General features: G+C 47.4%; 1 protein-coding gene across 1 annotated transcript; it reads left to right on the top strand.

Moving 5' to 3' along the window:
- Positions 1–307: 307 nt before the first annotated feature.
- Positions 308–19,324, top strand: CXCL12 (C-X-C motif chemokine ligand 12). Its single transcript, XM_050898976.1, has 5 exons — positions 308–368; positions 5,844–5,961; positions 9,418–9,504; positions 13,208–13,305; positions 15,156–19,324. Exons 1-5 carry the CDS (start codon positions 308–310, stop codon positions 15,185–15,187), a joined length of 396 nt encoding a protein of 131 aa, XP_050754933.1. The 3' UTR covers positions 15,188–19,324.
- Positions 19,325–25,124: the final 5,800 nt, after the last annotated feature.

Here is a 25,124-nt window from a genome sequence, read left to right on the forward strand (position 1 = left end):
GGGGGCTCGGGTCGCGGGGCTGCTGGGGCAAGCGCTTAGCCTGGAGGAAGACTGCCGGGCTGACGGAGCGAAGAGTGGAGCCCTCGCTCTTTTGGTTCCTTTCCAAGCATTTTTAACAGAGGAAGGATGTAATAACATGCCACGGGCAATAAATCATAGGCTAGCTACTCCCCCTGGCTCCCCTCCCCCAGCCCCGGCGGTCCCGGCCCCTCTATAGAGGGAGGGGAGGAGGGGACTCCAGCAGAGCGCCGCAGCCGCCGGGACGAGCAGCCCAGCGCCTGCCCCGCGCCCCGCCAGCCGCCCCAGCATGGACCTCCGAGCCCTGGCTCTGCTCGCCTTCGCCCTGGCGATCATCTCCCTCTCGGAGGGTAAGTGAGCTGCCGGGGCGCCGCCGCTCTCCCTGCCTGCTCGCCGCTTGCACCGCTCCTGCCTGCGGGCGCCGGGGAGCCCGGCCAGCAGTTACGGTCCCGCGGAAATCCCCGCTCTTCCCCCCTCCGCCCGCAGCTCGCCCGCTCTCCCGGCTCTGGCTCCTGCCGCGGCTCAGATGTGCGCGGCTGGCGAGCCCCGAGCGATAGCTGTTGTGAGCTGGAAGCAGGCAGGCGCTCCCTCGCTCCCTCCCTCCCTCCCTCGCTCGCTTTTTTCAAAAGAAGGCTGGTCAAAGCGGTCCTCTGCCAAACTTATCCCAGATTGAAATCGGCTGGGGGGAGACTTTCAACAGCGCTCGGTCTGCAGGGAGGTGGTTTGGTTGCAAAATATGCATATCGATTTCCCCTTTAAAAAAACAACCCTAAAAGTTACAAGAAATTAGAAACAGGCGGCGGTTCGGTTCCTTTTCTGTCCGCTGTCGTGATTTATCTTCCCTCGATCAGGGCAGAGTTGAGCCAAAGTGGTCACTCAGCAGGAATTCACCGCACTCCCGGCGAGAGCGCACGGAGAGGTTGCGGGGGGGGCGCGGAGGGGTGCACTGACGAGAGGTCTGGGGAAACGCGGGCTGGCAGCCGGCGAGCGCTGCCGCAGCGGCATCGTCGCTAAGGCAGCGACGCCGCGGCTGTCCTTCCCGCACCCCGCTGCGGCGCCGTCTCGCAGCCCGCCCGCCCCACGCCGGGCCCCGCGGTCCCGCGTGTCACCCCCGGAGCCCGGCCGCAGCGGCAGCTGGCCGGCTTGCTCGCCAGCTGCCCGCCGTGGGAGCCGCCGGGTGCGGACAGCCCCGGAGACCGCGGCAACCTGCGCCTCTTGCTCCGCATCCCCGCGGGCAGCGGGGAGCCCTGTGCCGCGGGGCTCCCGGGGGAGCGGGGACCGCGCGGGGCAGCCGCACTCCCCACGCGTGGCGGGGCGGGGGTCCTGCCCGCAGCCTCTGGGCATCTCTCGGGCGCTCCGCCCGCGGCTGGCTTCTCGCCTGGCAGAGATTTGCCACCTCTTGTCCCCTCATCGAAAGCTTGCTGGCTAGGTAACGAGCGCCCTTTCAATCCTCCGCTCCCGTCTTATTCTCCCATTCTGGCAACCGAAACTTGGGTGTTCCCCACCCAGGGCGGCAGAGGATGCCCTCCGGTGCCCTCTTTGTTTAGCCTGAGAGGGTTAATTGCTCCCGATGAGTTCGCCGATGCCTTTCCGCAGTACTGTCCCAGCAGCAACCCCGTCCCGGTGAAGCACACAAAAAGCCAGCCCGGAGCAAGCACTGCCCCAGAGAGACTCCGACAAGCAGACCCGGCCAGGTGGGCTCTGGCCCCCGCCCCTTACGCCGGGACCCGCCGTGCTGGGGCTGCGGGCTGGGAAGCGAGCGCGCAGGTAGCGAAGGCAAAGCCGGGGGGCCGCAGGTGGCAGGGCCGGCCCCGGCCCCTCGCCCCTCGCCCCCCGCCGCCGCCAGCCGCGCGCCCCGCGGAGCGCTGCTCCCTGCGCACGGCGGAGCGCATAACGCCCGAGCGGTGTCCGGGTACCCAGAGCGGGCTCCCATCGCCTCTGCAGGCGAGTGTGGGTCTGGAGCGCCCTGGGGGAGCTTTGCCGGCTCGCACCGGGTCTGCAACCCGGACGGGAGGCGCGGGAGTGAGGGACCGGGGGCTCAGGGGCTCTCCCTCTCCTCACCTCCCCTCTGGCAGCACTTAGCACAGGGCTGGGAGGCTGGCAGAGCTACCCGGCTGCACCTCGCTTTGCCCCCTGCGCGGCAGCACTCCTTAGCTGGCAGCAAGCGGCAGCAGGTATCTTTATGGCAGGGTAAGCGTGTCGGGACCTGGCTACCTGAGTAAGGAAACGGCTTAAAAGGGTTGGAGAAAAACTAGTGTAAGGAGAGAGACCCCACCGGCTTGCAGTGATAAGAGTGAAGTTTTTTGCCTACTTCTTTGCACGTCATGTAGTGCTCTCAACTCTGATCCAGATGAGGTCTTGCAGGGCTACCTTGTCCTGGAGGACAGGTGAGCTCTGAATTCTTCCTAGCCACCGTGGTAAAGCTGTATCTGCCTATCACAGCCTCACTTCCCAGGGAAATGGAGCTGTTCTAGTCTTAACAAGTTGCCAGCCCTCTCCTAATATTGACAAATGCACCCTTGGATGAGCAGGAGTAAAACGATGCTTCCATCAAATGTTTTGTCTGTTCATGCCCAGCCTGCTTGCCTGGGTATAGCTTCCCTCTCCTTTCAGGCACCCAGAGCTGCTCAGCCTGCACAGCAAGTTACTGATGGTAACTTTGCCGCATAACTGGCAACTTGCTTGTTCCCTTACTGTCCAGTTCCAGTGTGGGTGAGGCAAGGCAGATCCCTGTGGGGTGAAAGAGGTATTGTCCAATGTTGATAAATGGCCACTCTGAGGGAGACTTTTGCGAGCGCTTTGTCTCTAGAGAGAATATGCCAGCAAAAGTGGATGTTCAGAGTCAGCAAAACTCAGCTTTGAGTTAGAAAAGAGTAAAACTATTCATTATTTAAAAAACCCAAAACATGCAAAACCAAGAACACTTTGAACCCTTCTAGTCGAGACCAAAAGAGGTGTTCTCTTTTTCTTTTTGTCTAAGGAAATAAGGCTGAAGGAATGACATTGAGATGTCTGAGTAGCATCTGGCTCTTCTGTAACTTGACTATATTCACCCATTTTAACCAAATGTGCCAGACAAATAAAGGTCTCAAAAGCTTTACGTACCATCAGTTTCATGAAAACTGGTATTTTCATGTAACAGTGCAATTAACAGACTATACTAATTTGTCCTACTGAGAGAAAGCCTTCAGCTTGTGCTCAGCGTTTATTAGACATCAGAGAACCCACAGAGCATTAACTCCTGCAGTACAAATCTGTAGAATAATTGGCTTAATCAGCTCTACTGTGCATGGAACAACTTGTTTCAAGTTTTTAAATGAGATAAGGAAGATGTTTGTCAGCCTCAGAGTAAGACCAGAAATGTCCCCTTCCCAAATTATGGCCCCCAAATGGCCCCTTCCCCCTCCTACTTTAGGATGATAGGGGTTCATGTGTTGGGAGATGCCACATGCACTAGGTTTCCCTGGTTTTCAGCCTTGCTGAGAGCAGAGTGAGCCACAGCCAAGCTCTGGGAGCCAGAGTGCTGGAGGGGCAGTGGCAGGAGATATTGGTTCCCTGTTAGTGATGTTGAGAGCTGACCCGGTCGGTGCCTGTCCTGCTGCTCCCTGGTGCTCGGTGCCTGTTGCTGATCACCAAGCACGAGGCATAGAAACGCCAAAGGAATTCTTGTGCTGGGAGGGGAGGTGTCATTCCACCTTGCATTGGGGTGACAGAAGAACACCAAATGCTGGGGCTTCCCCTCTTCCTTGCTGTGCTGGATGCCTTTTCTTGGGCAGGAGACAACTTTGGGACTCACAGACATGTTAGTCATGGTTTCTCTTTCAACTTTCTCTGCTCCTGATTTCAAGTGGTATGGGATCAAAAGTCCCTCTCCCAGTCTCAGAGAGGACAGGGTTGCATTCTCAAATCATAGATCTGAACAGTTCATCTCTTGCGTGTTGTTTGGGGTTAAGCTTGCTTAAACTTGGTTGGTACAAGCTTGCGGAGACGCTTCTACTGCAGCTGTGCTGAGCGTTGTTGTATGACTGCATCCAATTTCAGCCTCCCTTTCCAATACAAACTCACTGATTTGTAGCTATCACGCACATATTTGCAGTGGGAAATCCTAGCGCCTTTCTCCCTCCCTTCCACATCAGCACTAGTCAGTCTAGTGCATGTTTGCGAGGCTCACCCTGCGGCCCTCCTTCCTCCTCCCCCTGCAGATGGGAACTTCTCCTCCCATTTATTGACTCATAGATTATATCACTGTTTTGACTGCCATAATACTGATAGAAAAAGTCTTCCAGTTTTGTTAACTTATAGTCCAGATCCTGGTGTGAATCTGGAGGAACTCTGCTCCCACTGATTCATTCCTCTCTGTTTGCCCATCTGCCTGTGGGATCTGATTCTGGCTCGTCTCTTGGTAGAGGCACTTGGAAAAAAGGGTTTTCCCTCCCGAGGACAGGGTAATTTCACCATGTTGTCTGTGGTTATATGTGCTAGAGACAGGCGTTGGTAAATGTGCAATATATGCAGATCAGCTGCACTTTGAAAAGCTGTCTCTTTTCTCACCTTCCTAGACTGGCAGTATAGGGATTCCAAGCCCGTCCCTGCTCTTTAGCTCTCCATCTGCCTTTAAGGGAACTGGGTTTGGATGCTGCCCGTGCTCCTGTGTGGCTAAATAAACAGGGCGGCAGATTGCCATGTGGGATCTAAAGCCCTGTCAGATACAGATCTGACCATCTACAGCATGAGCCAGACCTTATGGGTTAGGTGTATGAATTTAATTCCTCCCAGAGGCTGAAAACTGCTCCACTGGGAAATTGTTTAAAACCTTAGGCAGCTCCTTCTAGACTTCCAGGCAAGGCTTCTGTGTTTGTATTTTACTGTGCCTGGAGCTTTGAAGCTTACACAGAGTGCGGGCCTTATTTATGTGCACTTGATTGCCAGTAATTAAGTTCTCCTATGGAGAAATCAGGTAGCAGGCCTGCATCAGAAGCTGTGGTGAGCGCCAGGCTGCTTCTCTCGGTTCTGCATGCATATGCATGGCTGATTTTTAGCCTAGGGGGCTAACCGTAATTCTGTCCCTAGTAATGCCGGTGACAAATCATCCAGTCTGGTGGTCCCTGATTAGTATATGGAGAGTGCACCGCCTGGTAACTGTCTCCTCGATTGCCGCTACTTTGCCACAGGCTGGGCGTTCAAAAGACTCCAAATGTCTCCTGCGAAACCACTGTGATCTTGCATCTCCAAGTCGCGCTCCTTGTGCGAATATCTCGGCTGGGAGTAAAGGTTGGCTGTAGTGGGGAAAGGTCAGCCGCTGGGCCCTGGGAAAGCCTGAAAGACTCAGGGCTTTTCTGTAGCCAGTAAGTCCCCCGTGAAAAGCCTGCACCTGAGCCGAGCCGTTTTGATCTGAACTCTTTGGAATTCATCGCTTTCTTCTGGCTACCTTCTAATTTGGCCTCGGGTCAAAATCGTTTGACAAGAACAACACTGAGGACAAGTGCCCCCTCTTTTGCCCTTTATCTTGTCTAATTACCAGGAGCATCCCTGCACAATGGAGCGGCTCCTTATTCTAATCTCTTCTTCTGTACTTATCTCCATTTTCTCTCCCTCTTCTTTTGTCTTCCAAAATCCCACGCACCATTATTGAAAGGCTGGGTACTGGGGTAAAAGGATTGTGCTGTGAGCTGTGGGCAAATGCTCTCCCAAAGCTACAGCTTTTCTATTGCTTTTTTTCACCTGCATATATGGAGGGAGTTTCTGTCAGCCCTGGTCTGTGTATCTGTGCTGCTGACCGGGAGCAAGAGGGAGTAATGTGTCCTTTCTCTCCCTGTGTCCCGCAGAGAAACCTGTCAGCCTGACTTACCGATGCCCCTGTCGATTCTACGAGAGCAACGTGGCAAGAGCCAACATTAAACACCTCAAAATCCTCTCCACACCCAACTGCTCACTTCAGATTGTGTAAGTCTCTTACTCTTTTCAGCTGGGTGCAAATCTCAAGTGTCAAAAAGAAGAGTCACACAGCTGGTTCCTGCTTTGGTGGCTGCAATTCGGTCTGTCTCATGCCATGATTTCTGATTTATCTCTTCACCCCATATGTCAGAAACAGCTGGACCCTGCTTTACCCCACACAAAGGAGCCCAGCTAGATGTTCCCAGCTGCGTTCCACCTCTGTGATCTCCCTGTGGCTATGTGATCCCATGTCCTGTTCCGCCATGGGTATTGTGAGCAGGAATGTCAGACAGGCTGTCTGTTGCCTTGGATGTGGCAAGGGACACATCCCTTTCACTTGGGGAGAAGACTTTACAGTGGGCTGAGTCTTCTAATGCTCCACTTCTCCATAGAGAGGAGCTAAACAAGCAAAATGATTTCCTGGATTTCGTGTAGCCTCTGCAGGAGGTATAGACCCTAAACATGTGCTGGCCTGATCTAGGGACACACTTACCAGGCAGTGACTGACTCCGGTAAATCACAGATCACAGCAGGACAGAAATGATGGGTTCTCAATGGAAAATAACCCCTTCATTTTTGCTGAAAAAGAAACACTGATTTTCAGGAAAAATGGGGTTGTAGATTTGTGTGTGTGTGTGTTTTTAGGAAGGTCTTTTTGGTTCATTTGCTCATGGGTGACCCCCTCCCTCCTCTCCCAAAATTCACAATCTTCAGAAGAAAAAAAATAACATTTGTCTTTTCATTGCAAGGGAGCCTTACTACTATCAACTTCTGTTGACCTCTGTAAGAGGGTCTCAGTGACTAGATTGGGTTTCTGTGCAGTGCTCCCATCACTAGTTCTGTCTTCGATCCATGTCGAGCTCTCCCAGTTGCAACTCAAAAGCTGTAGAAATCCATTCTTTGTCATCCAAAACATTTCTGCACTCAGAAAACTGATGTGGTTTCATGAGATTTCTCAGGAATGTACAGATACATTGAAGAGCATGTATCCATTCATGAACCAGTTGTTATTCATACGATTTTTTTCTTTTTTAAACCACTCTGGGTAGATCATACACATTTTCTCATGTGTGCTTCTGCCTTAGGATTTGGTGGAGGACAGTGAGAAAAATGTAAGCCTCAGCTGAGAAATAATTTCCTTTCACAAAAATGGCAAAACCAGCTGTGACTAACTCTGATGTCTACCTGTAAACAATTTTGGAGGCAAGCATCCAAAATGCAATAGTGTATGGATTTGTGCTCTGGGACTGTCAATGGATGTCATAAGGGTCCCAGCGCTAAGGCTTTGTAGAGGATTTGGAATTTTCTGGAGTAGTTTCAAGAAAATGACAGGCATTTAAGACAGGATAGAGTATACATTTATTGCTTAATTAATGTGGGATCATAGTCATTAGAGATAGGTAAGAGCATGAAATGCAGAAACACAAACAACTCATGTTCTTGTCCATTCCTGACCCAAACGTATTTGTTTGCAATGTGATTTAGTAGCACGCAGAACACATGAACCTATAGTTCACCATCTTTTTGTTACTTTAAAAAGTAAGGTACTTAAAAATTTACCTCCAAATACCCCTGAAACATCATGAGTTCGAACTAGGTCTTTAATGAAACAAGCTGAAATGGAATCAAAACTAACATATAAATTTCTCATCTTGATGGTTTTAAGCACACTCTGAATTTAGTGGATATGCATTATACTGTGTAATGTATATTACAGCTGTAAGTAACTTAAAAGCTACAATTTTCAGGAATAGAGAATCTCAGTGAAATCATATGGTTTCAAGGAAAGATTTTGTATTTTTTTTGCACAAGTACATTCCCCTTTATTGTTGAGGGGAATTGTACCTGAACAAAAAGCCTAAGAGCAGGCTTTTGTCTGTGGTTCTATTGGAGGTCATCTTTCCAAATCCAGAAATCTCCTCTGTCAATGTCTACTTCTACAAAGCCCACCCTAAATTCCCTGCTTTTCAGTATGGGGAAATAGGCATTTTTAGCATGCAATTAATTGCATCCTAAAATAGACGCCTAAACCAGTTCAGATTAACACTCCATACAATTACCTAGGTCTCTGCCATGGCTGTACAAGGAGCAGGGGCTGACGGGCTCAGAAATAAATGTCTAAAAAAATCAATGTCTTAATATTAGGTGAGAGGAATTGCATTGCATGTGGCTGGAGGCTGGTTACGTGTGCTTTTGGTTCTGTACCCTGTGAGGCCAGCTCAAGAGTTCCCAGGCATTGCTAACATCAGCAAATCCATTCTTACTCTCTGTTGGTATCACTTCACTGGAAATACTCCAGCTTGGCACTGCTGTAAGGGAAATATGAATTAGGCCCATTCATCTCTTTATTGGCACAGGGCTTGCAAGACTGGATCTTCGTTGTGTTTATGTTACAACTGTGTTGTTGCATAACTTCAGACCAGGGAGCCTTTTTGACCTGTTATTTCTTACGCCATAGTTTTATATTCTGCAGATTTCATTTCATAAAGCGGGGAACATTTTGGCTTCCATCCAGCAAAATGCTTAAACAAGTACTGAACTTATTCCTATGGACATTTCCATGAAATTGCTGTTCTTGGCACTTTTGCATGGCAGGCAGGCTGTTTAAGGGGAAATTTCTGAGCAGCTGGGGCAGAGGCAAGGTGCTTTGGGGAACGTGGGAGATCACAGCACTCTCAAGAGGCCCTGAGATCCCTGGAGGGTGAGACCTGCAGATGAGGGTGAAAAGCTATTTGTACTGCTTCTGTATGAAGGATGCAGATAGCCCAAATGCCAGTTTCATGGGGAATTCAAATTAGCTAAGCAGTCTGGTGTGGAAAGTGCAGCTTGGACATCCAGGAGAAACCCCTCAGGAGGTTTCTGCTTTTGTTTCCAGTGCTGAGTGAATACATGAGGGAAAACTTGCCTCTGGCACTATGGTTCTTCCAGTTGTCTTCCTGCCTGCAACCTGGTAGCTCAGTCTTGTATAAAACAAAAAGCTAACAAGTGACCAGACCCTTTCAGAACATCCAAGAGGTATGGTTTGGTATCTGTCCTCAAAACATGTGAAACGACAATTTTGGGTTGAATCTGAAAGCTGTTCTTAATTAATTCCTTGCAAAAATGACCTATATTTACCATGTCAATATTTCCAAATGAAATTTAGCTGTTGTCAGCACTGAACTCATAACAGCCCAGGTATGAATCGGAAAACTTATATTCAAATTCTGTATCTGTCCCACCCCCACATGCATCCCAGTACCGACTACAAGAATCAGCATCAGAGGAGACAGATGGTACCAATGCTTTGAAACCAGGGATATTTATAATAGGTGCCTCAAGGATGGCAGGGATAACCCATCCTCTTCATGGGTTAACTGAGAGCAGCACTGACACCGGAGGAAAATAAGGCATTGGGGGTGGGTGGTGGGGGTGGGCTGAGGAGCATTGCACACTAGACTCACTCTGACTTTTCTCCTTTGGCAGTGCAAGGCTCAAGAGCAACAGCAAGCAAGTGTGCATTGATCCCAAGTTAAAGTGGATCCAGGAATATCTGGAGAAAGCTTTAAACAAGTAAGGCAAGAGACAAATGGACTTAACAGCTAACATCCTGAGTTATTAAAGGGTAGAACATTAAGGGCTGGCTTTTACCATGTGGACAAAGTACTCGTGGAATCAGATATTGTTTTGAAGATGGGTTTGGAGTTGACCTAGTCTGTATTAAAACAACAGCTTCTAGTATATCCTGAATGTTGAACTAAGAGTTTTGCTAGGGTTTGAGGCAAAATCTATCCTAATGAATCTGTTCTGGGGTCCCCAACTCATTCTCTTTTTAAAAAAGCCGTTCTCCCAAGGAAAATGTTTCCTTTATGCCCCCTCTTCCCCAAGCCAAACTACAAATACTTCAGAATCTATATTGTTCCAGTTTCTTTGGAGCCCCTTCTCCATGTTACACTGGGGGTCTGTTTGCACAGGCAGCTGAGGCCTAGGGGGTCTTGGTGTTAAAAATTGTTTCTCTGCTGGCCAGTGTGGAGTGCTACTAATATCAGCCAAGGCGAGACGCGCTGCCATGCATAAGGGTCTCCCACAAGGCCAGGGGAAAACCAGCCATACTTGGCAAATTCAGACGTTTTAAATCTATTTTTATTCCCCTTGAATGCGGGTGATCATGGCTACTCTGAGGTGGACCCAGCCTATCTCAGTTCAATTTTATTGTGAGCAAGAGCAGCACAGAGAACATTTCTGTGCTGAGTTGCAGGGGAGGGCTCCAGCCTTCCTGGGATGGAAGATGAGACAAGCGATGGTACAAAGCATTTCCTTGCTTGCCCAGAGCCCTGGGCTGTGGTTGATCCAGCAGCGGCATTTTGGCCAGCAAGCCTACCTGTGCACTCAGTATCCCTCCCACCCTTGCCACCACATTCCCACCCCTCAGTAACCATGCTGTAACCGTGCTGAGCCTTGCCCCCCCTGCATCTGTAGGGTAAAGGCAGGGCTGGAATCCAGTCATTTGCAAAAGCAATGCATTCTTGGAGAAATGTGGGGAAGGGTATGGCCCCAGGGCAGATGTGAGGCCGTACAGGTAGCTGAATGCCCTCCACTGTTTGCTTCTAAACGCATCTGCCAAACAAGGGGTAGCGTTAAAAAAAAAAAAAGTCTTTGTTCCCCTGTGTTTTTACAATAAGCAAGGGGGAAAATGCTACCAGAAGTAGAGAGATTCCTCCATGTGGCCCTTTTGGGACCACACTGGGGCCAAGAGTGAGGAGGAGGCGGGAGGGAAGCCAGCTAACAAACTGACTGTGATTCCAGCCCTGACAGCTCTTCCCATCTCATCCGATGCTCAGTGCCGCCTTTGCTGCCAGCACTCAGCCCTCTTGTCCTTTGGGCAAATTCTCTGCAGAGGTAATCTAGGTTAATGCTGCCAGAATAGCTTTGGATTTAGGCACAAGTGAACCTAAGAGCAGGATGTGGCCCATGCTGACTATCCTAGGGGCTTGAGCTACTTTGTTTTCCAACTTGGGAAAATCCTCAAGCCCCTGCCTAAGTTTCTGTTTGCTGTCATCTCCAATGAAGCCCTTGGTGCTGTTCATAAGACCTGAAACTTAGGAGGCACTTAAGAAATTTGTAGGGTTGGGCAAATGTGATTATGTGCTCAGATCCTGCCTGCCTGACTTAGGGAAACAACTCAGCTGGAACACGTTCTGCTCTCACTTCCACTAGTGAAGATCTGTGGCCAGCTCTACTGAAACCAGCGGGCCTGTGCCTGATCTCCAGCCAGATTCTGGGTTCTGTTTACCTAACACTAATCCAGAAGCAATTCTGCTAATTTGGTGGATTTCATCCTGTTTTACATTGAGTAACAGAAGAGACTTTGGTCCCAGCTCTATGAAATAAGATGACAGAAAGCATATATCTCCATCACCTAATCCTGTAATCATGGCATTATTTTCATTTTCCAACTAGTAATGCTAGCACCAGTGGCATTTTCATGCTCCACAGACAGTCAGGGCTCTGTCTGTAGCATTTTCACAAGGCATGTTTTTGATATATTTTAGTGCACAGCTTTGACTTCTTCAATGAAATGTACTTTGGAATATATTTATAGCGCATCAAACAATTCATATATTTGAATTGGAGCCATATGAATGTTGGTAGTTTAAAACACCGATATCCCTCTAAACTACTAACAGCTTGTAAAATAAATCTATATAGATCTATAAATGTTAATGTAGCTATCAATTTCAATCAGCCATATATTATATTTTTTCACTTGTACTGAAATTGTATGAAATGTGACATTACCCTATATGCACTAGCAATAAAATGGCTAATTGTTTCATGTTATGAAAACCCAATTGTACATGGGAATTTATTTTTCTGGAATAAAATCAATACGTTTTGTAGAAAGGGCTCTTGTAATTGCTTCAGTAAAATCCAAACTGTCAAGACATCTTAATCTATACCAGTGCTTCAAAATGAGAGTATCTTCTGTGTTATAATCTACAGCTAAGGGCAAGGAAAAGTTCATAGAATATAGTAGTCCAATACAGTTGATTGTGAAACCAGAGATGGTTTTTAGTAGGGAATTATTTTGCTCACTAATTCTGCCTGGCCTTTATTATTGCTTTATATTCATCACATCTCCATGTAATATACAGACTTATGAGACATCAGTAAAATACATTCAGGCTGTCAGGAATCCGAATTCCTTAACTGGCTTTAAAAATCATTGTGCAGCTGCTGTGGCCAACGTCATTCAACATTCATCCATTTTATAGACAAGGGGCAAATCAGTTCTTTCTTGAAATAGCTAACAAATTCTTTATCACTTCCAGGCAATCCCAGTCATCATTTACAGTACATTGACTGCCTTTCTCTTCTCCTTTCACGCAAGGATATGCAAAATCAGGCCCTTGCAGAGTTAACAGAACCCAAAAATAAACGGAGACCAGCTTGTCTGCTGTTGCATTAATATAGTCCCACCTCAGAACTTCCCTCAGTCTGAGATGCTGGAGTCCATTAAGCTCAGCGGCTACTGCTGGCACAGACAAGAGAGCTGATAGATCTGGAGAAGATAACAAACTCAAATAGGAAAAACCTTTCCCTTGAGCCCGCTGGGAAAAAGGAAAGGAAACTCCCAACTTCTAGGGGCTGGCTGTGATGGGAGCCAAGCCCCACTGCTGCCTTCCTACATAGTGTTTGTAAACCCCGGTGTGGCAGCTCTTCCTAATTTCTGACCTCATTTGTAAATAAGGCCTGAAGTAAAGACGCCAAAACAACTACCTCCTGGTACTCCACCAAGCATGTGCTGGGTGAATGCCCCACATGGTGGGGGGACAATGTAGGCGACCATCTTTACAGCCTTGTTTTAAGGCACTGAATGCCCACAAATCCCATAGAGTAGCCACTGGTTCTTGTTGATGTCAGTAGGAATGCTGGGTGGGGAGCCAGAAATCCAGCTCCCCTCTGCTTTCAATGTACCTCAAGGGGTACCGTGTGGACGGTGAGGCTCCTGGCTGACAAGTTCTGGCAGGCATTTGGGGAGGCTTCAGTGTTTTGGGGAAAAGGGTTGTTCTGGCCTCAGAATTTGCAAATGTCCTGTCACCAGGACACTTGCATTTGCCTAGCGTTCCTCTGAGGCAGAGGGTATATGAAAGGGGATGTTATCATCATTTGCACCCTGCCAGCAAGATGTGAAGGGACCATAGGGTAAATGTAAATAAGGCCTTTGTATATGGATAATTTATGGCAGTCTTTTTGTATTTTTCTTTTAATTTAGACCACGTCATCGCACTCATAAAAAAAAGCAACAGAAGAAACGGGGCCCCCTCTGCCCTTCCCGTGCAACACCACTAAAGTCTCCAGGGAGAAAGAATGGTAGGAGGCATTAGTTTCTGAGCTGGGATACCTCAGGTTCAAGTCCCTGCTCTTCCACTGACCATCCTATGTGACCTTGGGCAAATATATTAGCCTATCCAGACCTCCATTTTTCCCCGTATTTGCTGAGGATAACATCTGTAGCCTTCCTGCAAAGGAGTATTATATAGATAAAACTCTTAAAATAGGGTGAAAGTTCAGCCACAATGAAAACTTTCCCATTTTACAGGTGGGAAAATGGACACCCAAAGAGGCCAAAATAACCCTGAAGGAAAGCCAAAGTCAAAAACAGGGTAAAGGTTCGGAAGCCCTATTTCTTTTAGCTGGCCGTATTCCTCCAATACCAAACTGACAGAGTTAAGCTATAAATAACAGCTGTGAATTTGTCACTGGTGGTTTTTAATGACAAATGCAGCACTAGGTGGTGACAACATGATTTGGTGCATTGGTGACTGGTTGACACCTCTCCTATGGGAGATGCTAGGCAAGTCCCAGAGAACGATGTTACATATGCCAATGCTCTGGATGTCCCAGTTTTTTTCCCACCAGGGTGGTGTGTCCTGCCTTTCTGCACCAAAAGAAGTAGGGTTACTGGTGTGGGATATTGGAAAAGATATCTTCAAAGAGGAAAATTTTGCTCATAGCTTAGTCATCCTCTTTATGCCTGGATGAGTTTTCTGGGGCTACTTTCACTGAGAGTAGCCACAACTGTCTCTGGCTGTGGTCACATACTCTTAGTTGTCCAGCAGGCATTGAAAGGGATGTTTGTTCTGATCCTGTAGACTAGACAAGACATGCTGGGACATCAGGGTTTTTGAATACCTGGTGTTTACCTTCTGACACTTGTAACTCAGCCTTAGTGACCTCGTCTAGATTGTGCAAGGCCAATCAGCCTGGAGCAGGAGTAAGGGTCACTTCACACAAAACCTGGAGGCCACCAGCACAGACTGGCTCCTTGTTCTGAGTGAACCCTGCACACAATACACTTGCACTTTGCTGTGATGCCTAACCCACCACTCCCCCTGGGTACCATGCTCACACTGAGCGTGGGAGACTCGATTTATCTGCCTCCTACCCTGAGCTCCCTACCTCTGCACTCAATGCTTCACACGTTTACTGTGCAGCATGTGGCTGCTCGCCCTCCCTGTCACCCCACCTTCACTGGGCAGCTGGTCACCATGAGTTGTGACATGCTACCCAGCTGCTCACAGCAGGTGAGGTCCCAGAGCAGGGAGGTCATGGGGATGGCTCCTGGCTGGGCAGCACACTCAGGGGCCTCTGCTCTCTAGCCATAGTGGGAGCTGAACACCAACAAGAGCAGAGCATGGGCTGTCCTCTGTGTTCCTCCATCCTCACAGAGACCCGGCACCCTGTGGAGCTGCAGTCCATGACCTCCAGCAGAGCTGTGGGGTAGGGGCAGGTAGAGGAGGCATTCCCAGTGCCACTTGCTCCACTACTGGGGCTGCTCACAAATGATTAATCCCTCCTTTCCCTGCTGGTTTTTTTGCCGAGTCTCTTTGCCCACCGATAATTCTCTGCTCTGGCTTTCAAGTCCAGAATAAGCTTCCTAGCCAGCCTTCCTCCTATGTTAGCTCTGAACACCTTACTAACTGTGATAAGCACAACCTGTCCAAAATAACTCCCATTGCTGGGTTTGCCCTGCTGGGTCCCAGTAGCTCCTTGTGGAGAACTTCCCCCAAAATGTTTGGCAAATACTGGTTGGAGGGGCTGCAAAAGAAATGTCTTTGGGTTAGTCCAGACACAGATTTGCTGTTTGACTAGGCCTGATATCAAAGCTTTTGCAACTGAAATAAACCTTAATAGTGTTTCACTCTGTTCTTCGTCAACAGGAGGTTCAAGATGTAAGAGGCAAGCATTGTAAGCCGTCTACAGGATTTCTTACTGTAGGACCCAGAGATCAGATAACCAGTATTAGGGAATGAATACATTTCACTGTTATCATGCAGCACAAAAGCAACGCTTCATGCATTTCCAAAGGTTTTTTTTTTTTTGTTTGGGTTTTTGTTGTGGGTTTGGGGTTTTTTTTGCACAAATCTGCTTGCTTTCACAGTGCTATTTTTATATAGTAAGATGTAACTATTTGAGAAAAATATGTTTTTATACAGGTTGGTTTATTACCTAGCACTGAGGGCAGATATGAATTTAAACTAACCCTATGTTATTATATAATATTTTATTTCCCTTGCTATGTAGATGTCCTGCTTTATTTAACTTTCTTTTGGTTCATGCAAGTCTCCTGGAGTTTTAAACCTAGAAGGACATGAAGTGTACAGTGCAATGATGTTGTGTAAGTAGTGGAGGAACTCCTTGCTTCCAGAAGTCATCGAGGCCAAGAACATAGGAAGGCTAAAAAGCATCAGATGTTGATGAAGGTGGACAGCATTACCATGGGTGGCATTTATAGATATTTTGGGTGAGGGATTAAACTCAGGGCTACAGGCCTAAAGCCCTTCTCTGAAGATCAGAGACCTTGGTGACAGCTATGAGCAGCTGGGTCAATGCACATGTGGTATTGCAAGGTGCTAGTACTTGGTTTGTAGTAGTTGTACGTGTTAGGAGCCACAACACTGATCTGATGTCACCTGGCATTTCCTATGTTCCTGTGTTTCTAATGACAAATTTTAGCACAAAAAGGAATGGGTTATTAAAGGTCTAACCACACGATCATGTTGCAAGTTGCTGGAGGAGTCAGATACGCTGCCATGCACCAGGTGTCTCTTCCCACCCATCCACAGAAGGTGGCTTCAGCTCGCCTGGCTAGCTTTGCACTGAAGTAGGCGGAGATGCATTCACGTGACCCTTCACCAACGATGCTGTAGCCTCGGCTACTGAACAGTCACATGTACCTGAGGGCAGTAACATCTTTTATTGCTCTGGAGATACCTAGAAGAGGATGTCTGGCCATATCTTTGGAGAAAAGAGATGCCTGGGGCAAGAGAGGGTCTTCCCAGTTTGTGGAAGGAGTGGTGTTTCTCGGGTGTGGAAATGAAGGCCAACACTCACTGTTCACCAGCCATCATGGCCCTGTTTGCTGGTGAACGGGATAGCCTCTGGAATTTCCTTTGCAAAGTACACCCGGGGACAGGTACCACTTTGTGCACCAATGCCCTTTCTCAGCCAGATATTTCTTTCTCCCGATTCCTACCTGTATATGCAATATCTTTGCTATATAGTATATGGAAAGACACTTGCAGTACTGCAATAATCATGTTATGCTGTGCACTGGGATCTGGAGGGAACTGCATTTGTGCAGCACAATGCTTGTGTTTGTATGTGTCTGTGTGTGTATTGTAAACAAAAAAATGTTGTAAGATTGTATTTTTCTTTGAGCGGGTTGCTTCAAAAGGAATCTTCCCTCTTCCCTGCAGCCTGTGTCGGGAACACTGAGAGGGGTGTTTCACTAAGTACTCCTTTTTGTGGCAGGCATCTTTAGTGCCAAAGAGGCACTTTGGCTAGCCAGGGACTACCTTATTTCCACATGGATTCAGGTAAAAATCTTGTAAGTATTTTCCTCTCTGCGAAACAGTGCTATTACAGAGAGTGCTTCAGCTGGGACCACATCACCTCATTTGCTTTAAAGTAGAAACCAACTGCTGTGCCTAAAATGTATGTGTGTGTGATTCTGACATTCCTTCTATCGTTATTGTTACCAGCCTGGTGCTTTAAGTATATTGTGTCTCTGTTTTGAAAGGTCTGGTACCACCGTACTTGATGAGAATTGGAGTGTTGGTTTAATGTGAGTAGGATCAGAACCTCTGTTGTAAGGGTAAAGACGGAAAGAACTTCTATGAGAAAACTAGAGTTTCTTGTATCTTCCCTGGACTGTACTTTATATCCTAGGGTCCATCTCCTGTCCCCACACGTGCACCTGCAATTGCTAGTGGTTTGCCAGAGGCGGACATGTGAGTGTCAAAGCCAAGAATGACTTTGGGGAAAGTGTGGAAGAATCTTGATTCTGACACAGACACAGAGCTTGTCCTTCTCACCCAAGAAGGTGCATTCTTCACACATGCTTCCCATCAAAGGACAGCTTGAGGTCTGATTGATTCCCATTGAAGTAAATGAACAATTAAATAATCCTCTGATTTTGATTCAACAGCATACCTTGCTAATGATGATAGGGGCCATGACGATTTTGTTTCTAGGGGAAACATTGGCTTTCCAGTGAAAAGACGGAGTGGGTAGATGTGACTGTACAGCCTTGCCAGGGCTCTGCTGCAGTCCTTGTTAACAGGGAGTGCATCTGGGGTCAGTACCAGCAGGGAAAGGTCTCTGGGCACATGCCAACCCCACAGGACAGCCTGGGCAAACAGACTGCTTTGACAGAAGCATTGACATAAAGCACCTCGGCCAAACCCTGGGGTCCCAGCTCTGGACAGTATAGCCAGGTAGTGGAGGTACTGCAGGAAATGGGGTCACCTGTCAGCCTTCTCTGCAGGGGGCAAACTAGTGAGTGTTGCAGGGGTAGACTGTGCTAAAGGAAGGGCAGTTGCTCCTGGGAGAAATGCATGAGTAGCAGCAGGAAGGAAAGGGACTCCCTGCAAGGCTAAGGAACATTTACAGCCAGGTGGTGGTTGTCTGGGTGCCTTGTGGGCCATCTGCCTCTGGCATTTCTGAGACTCACACTGTGACCTGGGCCCTCACACCGCTGTGCGGGTGATGATTCACTACTCATGTAGCTGAGATCACTGAGGGCATGGGGCTGCTTTCCGGGGCCAGCACCATGTTGAGCAAGGTTGAGCACAGTGTGAATGCGGGGGTGGCACAGACCTGGCCAGGAGTAACTGAAGACTTAAGTGAGAACCTGATAAAAGCTTTCTCTTGCTTTAGACCAGAATTCAACCCTGAGTGGGAAGTTTTGCTCTTTGTCTGACATTATTTGCATGATGCATTGGGAAAAGCAGCTGTGCCCTTCACACCGGAGAAATCAATCACTTGGCTGCCCCAAGCTCCTTGTGCTATCCTGTGCATCGCACGCTGTTCCTCCTGTGCACACCACAGTCTTAGCAGGCTGAGAAGCAGCACTAGCAGAAACCCGCTCAGGGAGAGCTCTTGATTTTCCTTTCTGCCTTTAACTGTTGACCAAAGACCGAACCAGGGAAAGAAAGCGTGGGGAGATGGGAGTGACGTACAGACCGCACGTGAAGAGAAGGAGGGAAAAGAGAGAACACTGAACTGGTGCTGAAAAAGCAGCTTCCATAAATGTGAAATTGTCACGTGTGGTATTTTCAAAGTGCAGCTGTCGAATCCTTGGATTATTTTTTTTTGAAATAATAGATGGTATTTATTGCTGTGCCATTTTTTTATTTATACTAGCTTTATACTTGTATGTATGAATATCTTATCTGAATTCTGCCTGAGGAAGGATGAAGAGTGACTTTCTGATGTGTTTTTAACTAAGGTGTTTGAGCAAAGGTGACTGTTCATTTTGCAATGAAGGCTATATTCCAAGTTAAATATACACATTTTGTTGAAAATGCAGTTCCTATAGAAGTTTTTGTTGCTATTTTCCCTTTGTTAGCATCTAGAGGGTCCTTCTTTTCTCTGGTAACTTGTTTTCAGTGATGTGATTTATAGTAACCAGGTGTTTCTGAGAACTCATCACCTAAAATCTGAATTTTTTTCTTTACCAACATCCCACCAAGACAAGCCTTGTCTGCAAACATGAAACGCTGGTGGCCACAGAGAAGAAAACATGTATCATGATGAAAGGGCTGCATGAACCTCCCATCTTCCACTCCTTAAGAACTCAGTGTTGTCAGAATGTGGTAAATACTGTACTTTATATTTTTATTAGGTAAAAAGGAGTATCTTCCCAAATAATGTGAAAAGGGTTTTGTATTTGTGTTCCTGTAAGGCAGCTTTTATGGAGGAGTTATATTATGCTTTTGAAATTACTCCTTTCATAGAACATTTTGAAAATAAACACTTTTATATTGTAATTTCTCCCATAAATGTATATGCACTTAAAATTTTCTTAATAAAAATGTCTATCTAAATTAAATTATTACTTGCTTCTAATTTTTTTTCCTCACATACAAACAGCTAAAAGCTTCACATCAGAAAAAACTTTCAGATGTAGTTTAAGTGTCCGGTTTCAAGGATGCTTCCATGTAGCCCCATGGGCTCAGACTCTCTGCAGGGAACCTGTGGCAAAATGCCCAAGGGGTTTGGCAGGGAGCAGCAGCCTAGCAGATTGTGCCATCTTCAAAAGGAAGGCTTAACCATTTGCTCCCTAAACAGAAGCCCAAACTTTTTTTTTTTTTTAATTTTTTCCCCCCCAACTTGTCTCCTGCAGCAGGTTGACTTCAGTGGAACTGAAAACTGTGAGCTGTTTTCGCTCCAGCAACAGGGATGCCATCGTCATCTGTGCTGGGGAAGGGATGAGGGTTTCTCTGAAGAGCATGAGGGGTGTCAGGGCATGCGTTTGATAAAAGAGCAGATGTGAACAACACCCTCTCTGGGGCTGGTTTTCCCAGGGCACAGCAGGGTCAACCTTCAGTTTGGAGGTGAGGAATGGTTTTAGAGGCTTGTAGGACTGGCCTGACATCCTGGAGGTATAATCCTAACTTGTTGTTAGATGTTGTAGAGATTTTGCTGTGAGTTTCAAAACCATGAGTTGAAAACTGGCTTTTGTCAGTGCCTTCCCCCACCTCCAAATCCCCATGGCAGGGGGAAAGTGTTTCCTCAGGTCACCCTGCTCCCTCCACAGCTGCCCTGCCCCAACATGTCAGTCCTCCTCCATTCACCCACTGCAACAACACAAGTGAATCCCAGCACCATGTACGGCTCTGGCTGGAGCAAAGGTTAGGGATAATTTAATATCTCGTAACAGTGAAACAGCACTTGAGCCTTGCCGAGCTTCTTATTCAATAAATATTTCTTGGCCAAATTGACGCAAGGCAAAAGACATGCAAAAAATGGAAAAAGGAAACTCAGATGACTGATGATCCCTTTGCAAATCCAGCAATGATTTAGTAAGAGATTATGAAAAGCTGAGCAGGTAATTGTGAGTGCAGATGGTCAGTGAGAGATTCCCAGGCCACTGGGAAATGCATTGGGAGTAATTAGCTACGAAATTGCACATTAATATTAAGGAAAGGCCCCATGTTCTGTGGAGCACTTTGCTGTGCTTTTCATCAGGTCTTTTCTCTTGAATGAAAGTTTTGGTTCTTACTTCCTCAGCAAAGCACCACGGCAATGTATCCATGAACTGCCTAGGAACTGGAGGTGAACCCACCTTATTAGCACATCTGGCTCTCTTCATAGGCAGCTTTCCAATATTAGCAAGCTGAAGGAAATCAGCTGCATTCATGGCCTCAGCTATCCTGACACTGATTATGGGCTGGATTTATTAGGCCCTGGCATGGTATAGGTCAGAAGACAGCATGGGGAATGCCCCTGCTTCTTGGGACCATCTGGGGATGTTACTGCTGAGGATGTTACCACCGAGGATGTTACCACTGAGGATGTTACCAAGGAGCTGCTGTGATGCTACATGACAAGGGCCAGTCCTAGCTTCTGGTGAGCATCTCCCTGTTTTGTAAAGCTACTTGCTCTCAAGTCATCCCGAGAGTCCCTCAGACAAAACAAGTATGTAGCTTTGAGACTAGCAAAGGCAAAATGAAAGAACAAAAAACAAAAAAACAAGGTCTAGAAGCTGAAGCCAGAGAAGTTCAAACTGAAAACAGATTTCTAAGTGTGGAACTGATTAGCCTTTGGAACACGTTCCCCAAGAGAGGGGGGGGAAAGCCCTGATCCTTCCTATGTCTTCAGAGCGGCGCTGAATGCCATTGTGGTGTTAGCCACATACAGCTCGCTGGGTTGTCAGGGGACACGGGGTGAAGTTCTCTTGCCTCTGTTACCAGTAGGGTCAGATGAGATGAGCTAATGATCCCTCTGGCCTCAGAAATCCATATACAGAAAGTCCCTTTTCCAAGGGAGCATTCCTCAGCCTGTCTGTGATTAATAACACCAGTACATCATCAGCCATCCCAGCTCTGCTTGGACCGAGGCTGAGGATGGCTCCTGCTGTTACACAGGAGACAGATTTTGGGTAAAAGGCCTCTATTTCTGTTCACAAATGTTGCCTCTCCAGCATGGCAGTGAGAGAAGGCTGCAGCCCTGTCCCTGGTCCATGCACCCCCCGACTCTGGGAGGGGGGTCTGCTCACATAGGTCCCCTCTGGCAGGAGTGCTCACACTGGTGATCTTTTCTTGTAGGAGCTCCCTGAGTTTCTTCCTTTGCCCCTTTTTGCCCCTGACCCTTATTTGTCCTTCATTCTCTCCTCTGGCTCTTTGAGGACCTCCTCTTTCCTCTCAACCCCAGTTGCCACAGCTAAAGTGACAAGTCTTGGTGATTTAAAGCCGTCTGGCAGTCTCTGCCAGTCATCAGCACCTTCCTGCTTCCTCATCCTTGTCAGTGCTCTCTGGCTAGCGCCAGTCATCCATTTCCAGTTTCTGAAAGAGGTGGTAGGACATTTCCTTTCTGTCCTTTGCAGCGACTGTACCAGAGCAGGATCCAGAGTCCTTTTGGAGAGGAGCTGCCTGACCACTGCTGCGGAGCTGTTTGGCTTATGCTCTTGGGCTCATTCCCACCTGTGAAGTCCGATCTGTCTTCCCCCGCCTGCCACAGCACCACCCTTTGGCACATCAGCGTGTCTTCAGCTCACATGCCTTCCAGAGCGTCCCTCTACAGCCAGCTGCTGCCGAGGAAAACCGGTGACCTGTTATTGCTTCCTTCCCACTGCCAGCAAACAGAGAGCTGAACCCTGGCGCACTGGCTTTGTGAGCCGGCAGAACCAAGAGCGTGCTTTAGGCTTTCAGCAAGCCCAAGCCAGATCACTGTGGCTTGAACAGAGGGTGAAGTCTATCACAGTCTGTTGAGAGGTGGAAGAACACAACCTAAGAACAGAAGGACAGAGGTTTAAAATGCTGCTGTAGCTGACTGAAACCTCCAAAACGTGTGTGATTCTTCCACCCCAAAGATCTGCAATCACTTCCAGCTGCCTAGTGTGCCGCATGATTTATTGCAGTGCCTGGAAGAAGATTTTGGCTGTGGTGAAACATGTTTGTACGTTGCCTGTACAAACAGCAAATCTGAAGAAAGGACTCTCTCGATGTGGTTCAGAGTGTGTAACAAAACCCAAATCACCAAATCCTTCCATACACAGTACCACAGCAATACATAAAACCAATACAAGTTTAATATCTAGCACACGCTATCTGTTTGCCTCTGAGCACCAGAGAGACACTTAAAATACTTCAGACTACGCTGTACAATTCCTACACAAAGGCAAGACTACTTACATGAGCAAATGCCAAGCCCCATTGCATAGCCTGGCCCATGTTTTCTAGATTAGAGCCTTCCCACAGGGCAGAGCGCTAGTAAAATAGTTCTGCACAAAATATTTGGAAAAGAAGGAGGAAAGAGAGGAAATCTTTCTTTCAAAATACAAATACCATGAATGCCAACAGGAATCAAACCCTGTGTGCCAGATCTACAGCCACAAAAGTAGCTGGATGACTACCATCATGCTAAGTGTCCACATTCAAAATTAAGGTCCTCATAGTAACTTTCAGTGCTTTCCTCAGCCTGGTTGTTCCAGTGTTTCTCCTACTTGCATTATTGCTTGCTAAGCAATCTACCCCAGCCCTGTTACTGAGGGATTGGTACCCCTCCTTGCCCCTTGGGATCTCCAGAGCAGACATCTGGTCTTGCCAAGACAGGGGGGAGATTCCAGGGACACTTCCAGAATGTATCTACTGTACAAGCCTGCACTCCCCTACTCTTGCATCCCATCTCCCAGTCTGATTTTCTCTCTGTCCACCATTGTTATAATTGGGATAAGGCCCCGCTGTGCAGGAGTTGCACAAACACAGAATGATAAAGACAGTCCCTACCTGCTCGATTTCATGGTCGAAGATCTGCTCTGCTGGGCTCTTAATCGAACATACATGTTGCAAGGAATGCAAGTCTCTATCTCTTCATTGGGTGTTGGAGAAGCATCACACCAGACGCGGGATGGCTTGTCAAGCAAGTAAAGAAGTACAGATCATCTAATTTCACATTCACCTCTTTCACCGTACGCAAGATTTGGTTAACAGAAAGTATTTCAGTTCCTTGGAGGAGTGGAGTAATGTAAAAAGATAATGGAGAAGGGACAAGGAGAAGCAAGGCTTCCCAGTCGTTCAGTTACAAGAGGTAAAGTCTAGAGAGGGATGCTCTGCGGGCAGGAGATGAGTAGGTCTGAGCTGTGCAGCTCGCTCTGCACAGTTCCCACGTGGCTTGCTCCCATGTGAGTCTTAGCAGCGCTCACCCCGTGTATCACTGTTTTGGGCACCCAGCCATCCTGGCTCCTCCCCTCCTCTCCCTCCCCTTCCTCTCCCTCCTTCCTCACTTTTAACTACTTTAAGATTTCTCTTTCCTGCCGCCATATTATTTGTTGCTGACTTTGGGCATTCTTTATTGCCTTTCATCAGGCTTCCCAGTGCTCACACACTCTGTGTTGGTTTGGCCTGCTCTGCTTTTTGTCTGTGCAAAAACAAAAGCTTTATCTGTTGCCCAGAGACCATGGTGACTTCAGGGCTTTCCCAGTGCCAGCACCTAATTGCAAACAAATGGAAGTCCCCAGCCACATCCCTAGCAATACTGTGTCTTGGGTTGGAGGGCCTGATTCTGCTCGCTCTGCACTGCAGGACTGGTGAAATGTTTGTGATTTACAGCAGTGTATCTCAGGGTGCCATTTGGCCTTCAGCAATCTAGCTGCCTTGGAAGAGGAGGCATAAAAGCCACACAATGCTCGTGACACGAATAACTCAAATGTCTGGTTTCCCTTAACGTCAATGAATAAAGGGTAGTTGATTGCAATGAGCAATCTGGACACTCTTCAGAAAATCCTCACAGAGCACAGAAGCAAATGGCACAACGTTTCCACTCCATTTCTGCTTCTCTTTGAAACCCACAAAGGGATCATTGCTCCGTGACAAGGATGCCAGAGAGAGGCATACGGAGCAGGGCATCAGGCTGGAAGTGTGTGGCTTACATGCTGTACACAGATACTCCTCTGCCCAGCACACAGAGCTGCTTGAAAATTAGACCTTTATCCAGGAGAAAGAGGGAGAGATTCCACATACCCTGACATTTGTTTTTATTCCAAAGCAGGATAGAAAAAGTCTGAATATCACGTTTTCTAATGGAATGGACAGTTTGGAAAGGATTCAATCAGGAAATGACAAAATCATTTGTTCTGCTCAAATAAACAGAGAGTTGGATCTGCCTACGTGTCATACTGACTCATAGGAGTTGTAGTTCCAGCAATCCACCCCATCCTGGGTTTCCCAGGCTAGACTACATCTCCTATGCTGCATTGCTGTTGTGGCCCATCTATGACTTATTGGAACATGTCGGCCAAAGGTGTTTCATGGGGTTTATAGTTTCTCCACAGCACCTAGCTCATAAAAGATACTGAGAGCATGAAGAAGAATCTGGGAGCTTGGACAGGCACTGAGCAGGTCAATTTAATCTGAAATCTTTCCATTATGATTTTTATCTGCAGCACATATAGTACAAAAATTTCTGCAAACTTCCCCTGAAAACCTTCAGTTTCATGAAAACTATTTTTAATTGCTTAAATACTCTGGCAGAAAATTCTCAATCGCCTCTATATTTTCTGACAAGTTATCACAACTGCTATTCATTATTTTATTTGCCACTCTTCAGCTTACTCGACTTCGCTGGGGAATCATTCTCAGATATTGATCGGCAGACAAACAATCCCAAGTCCTGCCAGCATTATT

Source organism: Gymnogyps californianus, chromosome 6 (assembly GCF_018139145.2).
Source record: "Gymnogyps californianus isolate 813 chromosome 6, ASM1813914v2, whole genome shotgun sequence".
NCBI classification, from domain to species: Eukaryota; Metazoa; Chordata; class Aves; order Accipitriformes; family Cathartidae; genus Gymnogyps; species Gymnogyps californianus.